General features: G+C 40.3%; 1 protein-coding gene across 2 annotated transcripts in view; it reads right to left on the minus strand.

Moving 5' to 3' along the window:
* LOC101857866 (insulin-like growth factor-binding protein 2) overlaps positions 1 to 12,860 on the minus strand; it is a 63,038-nt gene that overhangs the window by 17,239 nt on the left and 32,939 nt on the right. Inside the window, exon 5 of one of the 2 annotated variants that reach the window (XM_005094228.3) lies at positions 5,997 to 6,192. The exons of the other annotated variant lie outside the window; for it this stretch is intronic. Coding sequence (XP_005094285.1) covers positions 5,997 to 6,192 — 196 coding nt within the window. The remainder of the gene's footprint in view (positions 1 to 5,996; positions 6,193 to 12,860) is intronic. 2 annotated transcript variants of the gene reach the window in all.

Genomic DNA, 12,860 nt, shown 5'->3' on the forward strand with positions numbered 1-12,860 from the left:
TTCTTCTTCTTCTTCTTCTTCTTCTTCTTCTTCTTCTTCTTCTTCTTCTTCTTAGTAAGGGTTGATTTCTCCTGAATCCCAAGTCTGGAGTTTCCTCCAACGGGTTTTCAAAACTCTATGGAGGTCAAAGTTTAGGGCTCACCTCCTATACAATCAATCTGTTGTTAACATAAGCATTTATTTAACTAAACCTTTTGTTTCCAGTTTCCTTTCTTTCCTCTCACCTCCCTCCGTCTCATTCTGTACGTGTGTTTGTCGTCTACTGGTCCCCCGTGTTTACGCTCCTGGAAATGCACCTGTGTGTGTTTACGTATCTGTAGGAACACACGAGCAGCCCCTGCTCACACATGCACAAACACACGGTGGTGCTCACTCAGACATCGAGACGGATTGGGAGATCGAAGAGAAGGACAAGGTGGTAGCATGGCGACGGAGTAGGGTGGGGGGGGGGGAGAGAGAGGGAGACGAGACTTTGTTGAGCGAGAAAGAGATCGCGAACAGAGGAAGAAAAGAGAGACAAAGATAGGGAATTAGGAATAGGGTGAATGAGAGATAGAAAGATATAGGAAGTAGGAGACAGAGATGAAGTGGTGGAGAACAAGTGGGTGAAAATGTGAGTGAGAGATAGCGAGATAGATGGGAAGAAACAGAAAGATGAAAAAAAACCGATAGAAAAACAGATGAAAAGCGGAGATAAGGGAGGAATGGGGTGGGGGGGTGGAGAAAAATGCAAAGGAAAGACAGCACTTTTGAACAAGAGAATCATACGGAGTGAGAAGAGAGAGAGAGAGAGAGAGAGAGAGAGAGAGAGAGAGAGAGAGAGAGAGAGAGAGAGAGATGGGGTTAGGCTATTCAGAACTTTGACTCTTGTCTTAAAACAAGTATTGATGATTCTCTTTATTGTTAAACATCACGCTGTCCATGGCTGCAACGTACGTTTGTTTACATTCAAACTGGCTAATTGGGGTTTTTGCGACACTGGACAGGCATCCTTGTTTTGAAAATCATGCATTAAAAAGTTGCATTATTTATCATAGGTTTGACCTAAATGCAAGTTTTTATTTCCCTTCGACTTCAGCTTTAGGGTATTTTTTAGAATCCCTTTTCTAAAACATTGTTGGACAGATACTACATGAATGTTAAACATTTATCAGGCTGTATATATTATGTAACCGTGGGGGGCGAAAATGGGTGGTTGGAACATGATTCAGCTGAATGAATAAAGGTTAAGGCACTATACTGCCGTAACTTGACAAAACGTCTTTTTTTATTACACCAGCTTCGTAATAAAGAGTATCTCTGTCATTTAAAAAAGACATTCTTCCAAAATTTGAATTCTAATTCATTTAAAAACAAGGCACCGCTTAACTTTCTTTTGTATTTCACAGAAGTAGGATTAAAGGACTTTCAATTTAACAAATAAAAGATTGGTGCAAAGTATGAAATAAAGGTGTTTTGTCAGCTTACAGCAGTATAGCAACCTGCAAAGGTACGCTTTGTAATATAGTAATATAGTATACGAGTAGGTATAATATTGTGCGTTAAGTGACTTTTATATTATTTCTCAATTACTTCATGTATACATTGTACCCACTATCAATTCCAAATTTCCTTGCAGATATCAATTAAAGTGTGCGTCAGGGGGGGGAGGGGTTGTTTTCAGGCATACGCCTGTTACATGACGAAAGAGTAGTTCTCCACTTTTAATACTTTATTTTTTGGTTTTGCTGCAAATGTCTCTTAAAACATAGATGATGATGGCTTTCATGGGATTTTAGCATGGCAGTTTATTTTTCTTTTGATATATTTATAACCCTAAACACCTTGTGTTTCAAGCAGAAAACTGAAAGTTATTTCTTCTCAAAGCTACAACTACAAGTCACAACATCGTTTATGTGACCTGAACCAGCCAGGGCAGGCAGCATCCTTTATCAGACAAGCAGCAGCTGAACAACTCGACAGCTTGCGATTACAACGACAGCTTCCTCTGGTATCGTTCCCTTAAGGGTCCTTTCTTATTAGAAAATATAAGAGAAGAGAAGATGCGGTAAAATACGACAGGATAAGATAAGATAATTGATTTTCAGTATCAGTTGTCCCATGACAAAAATTTAACAATGGGTTGTAACCAGCTTGTGTGACTCAAACCTCGCAGCAGCATTCCAAGATTCACATACATTTGCTCATAGCCACAGATCTCTCTCTCTCTCTCTCTCTCTCTCTCTGTGTCTCTCTCTCTCTCTCTCTGTCTGTCTCTCTGTCTCTCTGTCTATCTGTCTCTCTGTCTCTCTCTCTCTCTCTCTCTCTCTCTCTCTCTCTCTCTCTCTCTCTCTCTCTCTCTCACTCACTCTCTTTCTCTGCTTTCCTTCTCTCGTTCTCTCTCTCTCTCTTTCATTTTTATGTATGTGTGTAGGTGTGTGCGTGCGTGTGTGTGTGTGTGTGTTTGTGTGTGATGGTTGTGTGTGTGTGTGTGTGTGTGTGTGTGTGTGTGTACATAGGAAATGTGGTGTGTGTGTGTGTGTGTGTGTGTGTGCGTGTATGTGTGTGTGTGTGTGTGTGTGTGTACATAGGAAATGTGGTGTGTTAAAAGTTTCCAAAGGCGATATGGCGACACGATTATCTCACAAACTTCCTTTTTACGACAGTTCCTCTTCAAAATGCTTCATAGCTATAAGAAAAGATATTCTCTTAGTTCTTCTGTCTTCCAGGAGCTACGTAATTATTTATCCAAACTACTAATACTTTTAATACTCTAAAGGTCTGTCCGTTTCCAAGCCACTGCTGTGGCCATCTTTTGGTAGAAACGACTCTTCCGCGGGAGAAGTTTAAAAAGACTGCATTCTAATCACTTTAATGCGAATCGTGGCCATTTTTCCTTGGCTAAGGAGGGGGAAGCTGTCTACAATCACTCAACCCCTCCCACAGAGACCACGGTTTTCGCATCTCGTTTTCAGTTCCGCCGCTAAACGCAGTCACTATAATCAACCCACCACAGAAATTATTGGAAGGTCGAGAACCAGAGAAGCAGAAGCAGGAAAGAGGGTATGGGGGGTAAAAAGAATGCGTGGGCAGATTCTATCTTCCACACTTCTCGTTTGGCGTGAAATAAAGAAAGGAAAGGTGGCGATAAGCCCCGAAAGTTTGATCCGCAGCCGAGTCGGTTTGAGCGCGCGGTATTTGTTTCCAACGTTGGTCGGGGCTGCTCGTGGGCCGGTAATGAAGACAAATGGGATTAAAGGAAGAAGATAAGATGAAGGGGGGGACTCTGATTGCGCAAAGGTTTATAGGCCTTTCGTTGAGAACCAGGCGGTGAAAGGGAAGCTACCATACGTTACCTGAAATCAACCGTTTGACTGTCATTAAAGAAGAAAAAAAATTGACGGATACGTCTTGCCAGAAAGTTGATGCGTGTTTTATCTTTGTTTTCTAGCCCCAGGTAGTCTTGAACAATAACAGAGCGATAATGGGAAATAAATGTATAAATATGTGCACCGCTTCCGACAGAACAGATGATGGGGCAAAAATGAGAAGACGGCATGAGAACAGAATTGTTTTTTTAGTGATAACCAAGCTCCCTCACGCTCGATTTCTCTTCAGGCACTCACTTTTCCTGCTAACTTTTTGGATTCTTTTCGTAATCCAATTGTTCCCCTGTTTGCCGTTGGGTGAACAATGATCAAGGAGCGTGTATAAACATTGTATACATCAGCAAAAACCTCCCACGCTCTGCACCCTAAGAGAAGCTAGATTCAGACATTAATATACACAACTACCATATATCAAAGAAACGTGTTTATGCTCTGATGGGTCAAAAACATGTCTGAAAACCATGTCTATAGCTAAGACTCTTATTTTTTACGAAATCATTCTTGCCTTTGAAAACAAATCTGTAGATATAGACACGTGTTTGCTGTACCCAAAATAAGAAAGGCGTGGAAGACGTTATCTAGAATGCTTCACACTCGTCCTGTGTCACAATAACTTCAAATCAAGAATTACAAACTAAATCATTGAAAATATACGCAATAGAAGCAAGCCATGAATGTGTTTGTGGACATAACTAGGTAGATTTGTAATTGGAGACAATATTGAACATGTTAATACAAATGTTTAAGACAAGTAAAGTGTTCCAACTGCTCGTTACACGGCAGACTTCTCTAGGAAGAACAAGGACACATTTTAAAATGTTTCTCCTTGCCATATGTTCAGAGCGGACATTCCAGAGCAAAGCAGCTGTGAATGTTTTCATAAAATTCCCTCTGTCGTCTTTTGGCACAAGACTTCATTCACGTAACTTCTTGTGAGCCTGTCGGTATGTTCAGCTTGTTTATTAATGGGCGAAACATTTTTGTTTCATAACGAGGTTCAACAGTTTTGTGTAGGGCTACGCGTGTTTATGGGGGGGGGGGGGGAGGTCTTCTGTTTTGTTTTGGATTTTTTTTTCACTCTTTTTAAGAGATGTGGGAGGAAGTGGACGCTTTTATATTTGTATTTTTAAAGTTTACCTGGCGTCGTTTCAATTAATAAAACATGTCCCACTTTTTATGGCCGGATTCCGAAATTTAGGACATTTGTTCTAGTTTTGTTGTTGGTCTTGCCGTCCCAAAAATGGTCCTATCCGGCATAATGAAGAACAGCCAAAAAATGTATGAAGAGAGAACAAATGTTCGGTTGGATTTCTTAGGTAGAAATCACAGGAGCACTTCCACTAAGTCATACTCTAAAAATGCACAAACAGTAACCGCTGCTACCGAAACCATCGCAATTTAAGACTTTCTGCAGTAAGACAAAAATACGCGATAAGATATTTTCCCCAACGTACAAATCGAACATCTGTCTTTCGTATAATATGAGAACAGTTTGACTGCTACACCAAACATGCTGTTTCTGAGTCTAGTAGATCTATGCCCTGCAACATAAACAGCAAGTAAACAACAAAGAATCATACAAAAGTACTGCGAGGCTATCCACCGCTACTTTGTTATTTCATTCGAATGCCCAGCATTGCGTGTTGATATTTGGTACACGATACGGTTTGAGTGTTTTTCTAAACTGCGAATTTAAAAAGCAGTCACTATGATGGTCTTTACTGGCTGCTGCCACACAATAGATAAGAAACTTGACCTGCCACCTTGGCGCTCGAGGTTGGAATTTGATTGAAGCCCAATGATTCCCCTTGTCTTTCCTCAGCCAGGTTTCCTGGCAGGTGACCAAACACTCTGCCTTTGAAATTATCTACATTGTGTGCATCTAGATTTAGCACAAAACAAACTTAACACTAAGACTAATACGCACGACATTTCCTACATCAGAACATCATCATCGCCAACATAAATAATCATCCTCATGCTCACCATCACTATTACCATTACCGTCACCATCGCCACCACCATCATCATCATCATCATCATCATCATCATCGCCATCAGCATTATCATCATCACCATCATCATTACCGACTTAACAATTCCCCTTTCCATTGCTTTGTTTCTCTAGAAAACATAACATTTTGCACCATTACATTCTTTTTACGTAACCAACAAATATGGGCACCAAAATCAGGACTTGGGACCAAAAAAAAATTATCTACATTGTGTGCAGAAGGGGGTTACGTTGAAGAAAGAAAAAACTCTCATCACACCAGGAGTGCAACAAAGCGACGTTCACATTTTGAATAATCACCCCTTACTTAAAAAAACTTTTAAAAAGTTCACTTGAGGGAATTTCTCGAAACTATGTGCAATTTTACAATTTACAACAGAGCGAAGTTTCGTTGGTTTCTTAATTAACTAAAAGAATAAAACTACACCCTGGTAATCAAAATAAGTTTATAATTGTGTCACCCTGGCCAAATGGATTCCCAAAAGGTCCAAGTAGTATTCTGCTTACGTTGAGCTGGGAGAACACAAACTACAAGTAGATACATCTCCTCTTGAAAGCATTAAATAACTTTTTTTTTTCATTTATAAAAATATCTTAAGAAAAATAGTGTTTACCTGCTTCCGTGACCATTTGCATGATTTCTTCCTCAAGGAGCACGTGTGTTTCTGCATGCACTTGCCGAACTTTTTCAGACAGCGGAAGTCGTTCTGTCTGCAGGGGCGACACGAGGGCTCTTGGACAAATGCACATGCGCGACATGACGTATGTTGACATTTCCCGTGACAAGAGACAACAGTATCCACAGAATCGCTGGGAAAGAAAAAGAGAGCTCAGATAGTTTGGCTTGGTTTGAACTGATGTTCGTTTAGGAACACATTTCTGGATAATTTGGATCCATATTGTAAGGATTAATGTCTTTCTCCTATGTCTGGAGAAAAGGTTGCATAGATGCTCTTCCACCAATATTTCCTCAATAACACCACTAAGGTTTTAGCAATGTAGGTGAGTTTCAGTTCTACCAAACAAAAAATAAGAAATTTCAATGGCCGATCTCCACCCCCCCCCCACCCCCAAAAAAAGCAGTCCTCCTTTTTTTCCCTCCCCTCGTCTGGACAACATGTTTGAGCTCCTTATTGAGTTCTTGTCTCTACTGTATGTCGCTGTTTCGTCTCTTCCAGGAGATAAACGTAACAGTCAGTCACACATTTCCACTACGTACCATTCTTTAAATATTATTGTAAATGGCACGACCAGGGACATCCTTTCAAAGTGTCAGTCATTACATTGAAACTTCTCCTTTAGTCCGTTTCTTCGGCCTATCATGTCATGGGATCTCGGGTATTGTTTGTATTATCGTGTATTCTTTGTTTATTTGTTTGTTACTTTGTTTGTCTGGGGGGGGGGTTCCTCTAAACTTTGAAATGTTTTTTAGAGCAAGAGGCAAGGTCTCTCTGGAGTAAACCAAACCAAAGAGATTATCAAAAGCTCCCCCATCCCCCCCCTCCCAACCCATCCAAGATTCGAACCAAGACCTCTGTTGTCTAGAATGATTGCCAACTAAGCTGACTGCATGCCAAAGGATAAGAGTGGTGATAGAATGGTTAGAAAACTGAGATAAGGATAAAGCAAAACTTTGTCGGTAGAGACGTCTTTTAGATGGGTCACAATTTTGTCGATTTCTATCGAAAGACTTCTTACCCTGCTTCAAAAAGATCAAAACTCAACTGTAAATAGAGCTGAAATTAGTTGCTATGTTATGGTATAACCTACTTTAAAATCATCTTCTATTGTTTCTTTCATCTTTCTAAAAAGAAATTGTCTTTATTGTTTTGGCTTTAGAGAATAGCTTTGATTAGTCTCTTTTTTGGATTGGTTTACCACTCTCATAAGACTGAGATTAAAATAAACGGTATTGATCCTCGAGGTAAATGTTGTGTGGATATACTAGAATATCAACATACAGATATTCAGCATCAACATAGAAATGCATTATTTTTATCCAAACAGTATGTCCATTTGTATGTACTCTCTCTCTCTCTCTCTCTCTCTCTCTCTCTCTCTCTCTCTCTCTCTCTCTCTCTCTCTCTCTATCTCTTTTCCAAACGAAGAGACTTCCGCTTTCCTAAAAAATAAATTTGAAAAAAATTAAAAGAACGTACACTCACACAAAAGCACACAAACACACACACGCACGCACACACACACACACACACACACACACACACACACACACACATCCGCTTCCCCACACACACACATACACACATACACACATACACACATACACACATACACACACGTACACTCACACACACACACACACACACACACACACACACACACACACAAACACACAAACACACACACACAAACACACATACACGCACACGTACACTTGTTTTCTGCCTGCCACTTTTATACATACCAGGCACACACATAGAGCATAATCAAATACAAAATGATCATTCTATATCCTGTTGGTCTAAGATATTCTTCTCCTTAATCCGACAGAAGGGGGACAAAGGAATTCTTATATATCTGTTTTAAGCAGGTTGGAAGATTTTATTGCAGGTCTTTTATGTGTTTCATTAAGAGGGTGTTCAATAAAATTCAATATGGATTTATTTTTACGAAGATGAATTATGGTGTCAAAATTATGTGGCTTACAATTTACTGGTTTTCCTTCTTTCTTAATGATATTATTTATTTTCTTTGTGTCTGTTATTGTTAATCCAGCACCCCAACAACTAATGCTAAAAGAAATTACTTATTCTAATTTGGAGGTATAGAATCCTTTTATAGTGGTATCGTGAATTCCATTTGATTTAGGGTTTTGCACAAAATACATTCCCTGTTGTAGTTTTTCCCAAAGATTCTGATTAATTCATCATCCACAGTAAATCAGAGATATCCATACAGTCATTACATTTTCAACTTGCTCTCTTTTAATAGAATTTGCTAGATACATTATTCGTTATTACTAAGAAATTAGGATCGCTTAGTGGCGAGAGGGACAAAGAAATCCAATGAAACGAAAAGAGACAAAAACAAATCTCAAAACTAATTAATTACAGAGCATAGATGTCCACTTTGCTATTTTACCTCTAAGTGTGTTTGTTTGTTTGTCAAGCCCTAGTCCACTAGAGCCGGGTTGGGAGGGGGGGATCTTTCAATATGTAATATGTACCCCTATGAGCTTAAGCATGTTGTTATATTTTTCTGATCATCTGTACCTTATCTTTTCGAAAGTATTTGTGTACTAAGCGATAAACACACCATCTGTGCTAAAACAAAAGTGTGAAAATCAGGTTTTTAGACTGTATTTAATACGAAAAACCACAATGGATATTCCGTTTTTTATCCTTTCTTTTTCTCTTTTTCCACTTGCTTCTTCTCTGGTTTCTGCTCTGTTCTCAAGTGATTCACCTCTGTCCTCCAAAGAGCCACGCCTCGCTTCTAAAACAGCCCCAGTTAAAGGGACGCTAAAGCCCTCAGCAAAAATGAAGAACAATCCCACTCTAATCTATGAATAGCTTTTCTTTCCGCACAGGTCTGGCATAACAATACGTGTATCAAGAGGCTCTGTAGGTTATCGATAGCTTCACAAATGCAAAGGAATGTCTCAACAATCCTTCAAGATTCCAGACACTTGAGTACGTGCAAGGCGGTGTATTCTGCGGAGAAGAACAATAGATTGGGGTAATAAACTTTTGTCTTCTGATAATCAGCTGCTATTAAAACGATTCTCACTCTTCAGCCCCGTCTTCTCTATCTCTCTCTCTCTCTCTCTCTCTCTCTCTCTCTCTCTCTCTCTCTCTCTCGCTCGCTCTCTCTCTCTCGCTCGCTCTCTCTCTCTCGCTCGCTCTCTATCTATCTATCTATCTATCTATCTATCTATCTATCTATCTATATATATATCTATCTATCTATCTATCTCTTTCTCTCTCTCTTGCTCTCTCTATCTATCTATTTATATATCTATCGATCGATCAATCTGTCTGTCTGTAAGTATAGGTAGATAAGTAGGTAGGTAGGTAGGTAGGTAGGTAGGTAGGTAGGTAGGTAGGAAAGTAGGTAGGTAGGTAGGTAGGTGGGTAGGTAGGTAGGTAGGTAGGTAGGTAGGTAGGTAGGTAGGTAGGTAGGTAGGTGGGTGGGTGGGTAGGTAGGTAGGTAGGTAGGTAGGTAGGTAGGTAGGTAGGTAGGTAGGTAGGTAGGTAGGTAGGTAGGTGGGTGGGTAGGTACGTAGGTACGTAGGTAGGTAGGTAGGTAGGTAGGTAGGTAGGTAGGTAGGTTGGTTGGTTGGTTGGTTGGTAGGTAGGTTGGTAGGAATGTAGGAAGGTAGGTAGGTAGGTGGGTAGCTGGTTTGGTGGGCATTTATTTATATAGGAGGAGGGTAGGTAGGAGGATAGGTTGAGAAGTAGGTAGGTAAGTAGGGAGTAGGGTAGGTGGCTCGGTACATTGACAGGTGGGTAAGTAGTTCGGTAGGCAGGTCAGTGGGTTTGTAAGTTCTTTCATTTTGTTTCGTTTTAGTTTTGTTATTCAACAGGACCCATGGCGATGCATTATAGAGCGAGACAGAAGAAACAGCAATTTAGGAAAATTTAGAAAGTATGCACCAGAGAGATTGTGACGTTTGAAAAGCACTCACACCATCGGGTCAGTGGCAAATGGTGTTGATTTGACAAATCACTTTTCATTTCCACTGGATTGCTCAGAACTAAGCAATAAAGTAAACAAAGTGAATCTTGGTAATTAAACGAAAACGAAGGTGAATGTACGGCGTTCTATAATTTCATTCAGCAAAGTAATCAAGCGACGACACTTTATTCGTGGTGGATTGAGTGGCTCAGTCCTGAGGTACGAAGAGTTCAGCTTTCGGACTTGTGTGGGCCTTGAAAAGAAAATAACATATCAACGTCGTGATCTCGGATTCGCGTTGTAATTGGGCTCTTACCGGAAGACACATACTCTCTTGTTTTGCATTATACATTATAGTTTGATAAAAACTCTCTGAATGATTTAGCTCCTTTCTTTACGAATGTTGTGGTGTAAGCCCATTTCATGTGAAGTACATTTAATTCAAAGAACATTGCATATTCAAACGAGCAGTCGTACTTTTGATCGGAGAGCTATTACTGAAAAGAATAATAAAGTTCAGGTGTTTTTTTTTAATGGGGTACAAAAGATATAAACCAAGCATATATGAAAATCACAGTAACCTTTTGGTTATCGGTTTTCGAAATTCTCCTTACGCATAATCAGAGAAGAATTATTCACAACGCCGCCTTATGTACTGAATAAGCTTTACAGACCAGCTGAAAATCGTTTCGCAAGCACATGACATATCGGACAGAGATCAGTGGGGTTTTTTGGTGTGTATGTGGGTTTGGTTGGATTTTCTTCTTTTTTTTTTACCGACTTGAAAGATTGAAATCTTGAATACCTCAAATATATTTATACCTGGCACCGTGACTTACTTTATTAGCATCGTAGGATCTAGCTCTGTAGTTTGTGGGGTCTGTTTTAAGGAGTGGTGCGTTTTTTGAGCATCTGATCCCTTATACAAAAACAGACAAGAGACGTTCAACACACGGGATGAGAGTGAGGGGGGGGGGGGTCAGGAAGACCGGCCCCAGGTTAGAATCAAAACAGTGTCCACACCGTCAGAAGATGGCATGGGTAGTGTGTGAGCACACAATGTGAGGGGGGGGGGGGGCTGGGGGTGAACGGAGACACATGTAAGTGGAAAAGTATTAGAAAAGACAAGTCATACAAGAAACTCATGTCAACAGAAATAAAACATGTCCAAAAGTCCATTTGACATTTCCATTACTCCATCTCTCGGGGGGAGGGGGGTTTCTTTCTATCCTCATACTGGAGAAACGAACCGGGGAAAAGACCGTAAAAGAAAGTCATGGAGAAATACCGTGAGAGATCATGCATATATCACAATAGTATATAACTTTGAAAGCTTGCAATCTCGCTTTTCAGAAATTGTTCTTCTACATCACCTTAAAAAAGTAGTTACGCAATGTGATTTTTTTTTTAAACGACTCTCCCCTTGCGCAACTTGCAACTGAAATTTGCCAGCCCGCACTTGCTGAATTAGTCAGGTGCACTGTCGTCACATGACATCCAATGAAGGCCAGTACAACATAAACATTATTGCCCATTGAGGCGGAACAATGCCTACTTATTCTCTATGCTAGAACAGTTTCCTATTTCACTTTGACTAGTACACCTTCATGCACGTTTTGTCTTGCTAACTAATTTCTCCCCAAAAACACTTGGAATGTGTATACTGTGAGACGGTTACTTTTCTTCCAACATTTATCACTCCCGTTTGTGGCCAATCATCTTTATCACAGATCAAGTTGCGTCTGCAGTGTCTAGGAAACCGCAACGTCTCTCATACCAATGCTGTGTTGTGCCATTGTCTTCGCGGGCACAAGACTTAATGAGAAAATCTTCAAGTCTTTATTCTATTCTTTATACTTCTTAATTTAGAAAAGAGACCGTATGATATGAAACCTACAGAGCCTTTCTCCTACTCAGATCATTAAAACAAAACGAAACCATCCTGTCATTCCCTATGCTTATTCCAACACATCAATCCGTTCCCTCTACTTCTACCATCCTGTATATAAAGGAGTAGATAAGAACAATACAAATACATGTACTAAAAAACTCAAAATCTGAGACCTCTTAGAGAAAACGTTTAAAAGCCCCTTGTTGATCAAAGATTTTCGTAGCCCAAAGATGTATCCGGGCGTCCGTGTATGTTCGCAAGCTTGTGTTTGTGCGTGTGGTATCATGTTTGTAAGCCTGTGTGTGAGCGTGTGTGAGCGTGTGTGAGCGTGTGTGTATGTGTGTGTGTATGTGTTTGCCAGTGTGTGTTTTTTTCTATGAAGATGTCTAAATGTGTTTGGGTTCTCATTTAAAAGTTGTAAAGAACGAAAATGCATGTACACTACAGCCTCATCCACAAACATCAAACAATGATAAGTAATTTATTGAAATCATAGAATAATTTTGGGCAACCAAACACACTGGTTTGGGTTGCAGAAAACAGAGAGAGAGAGAGAGAGAGAGAGAGAGAGAGAGAGAGAGAGAGAGAGAGAGAGAGAGAGAGAGAGAGAGAGGGAGAAACACACGTACACACACACACACACACACACATGCACACACTCACACTCACGCACACGCGCACACACATACACACACACGCCCGCACACACGCACACACACACACACACACACACACACACACACACACACACACACACACACACACACACAGGGGCGAAGGCTGACTTGTTTGACAGGGTAACCAAAGTGAAATGGGACCAGATATGGCCTGTAGATATCACACAAGAATCTTACTCGAGGCGGCGACTCTGAGTTGTGAATGAAAACAAATCCGGAATTCATATTGTATGTTCAACCGCCAAAATAATCGGGAAAGTATCTTATTAAAT

This window comes from Aplysia californica, unplaced genomic scaffold (assembly GCF_000002075.1).
Source record: "Aplysia californica isolate F4 #8 unplaced genomic scaffold, AplCal3.0 scaffold00078, whole genome shotgun sequence".
NCBI classification, from domain to species: domain Eukaryota; kingdom Metazoa; phylum Mollusca; class Gastropoda; order Aplysiida; family Aplysiidae; genus Aplysia; species Aplysia californica.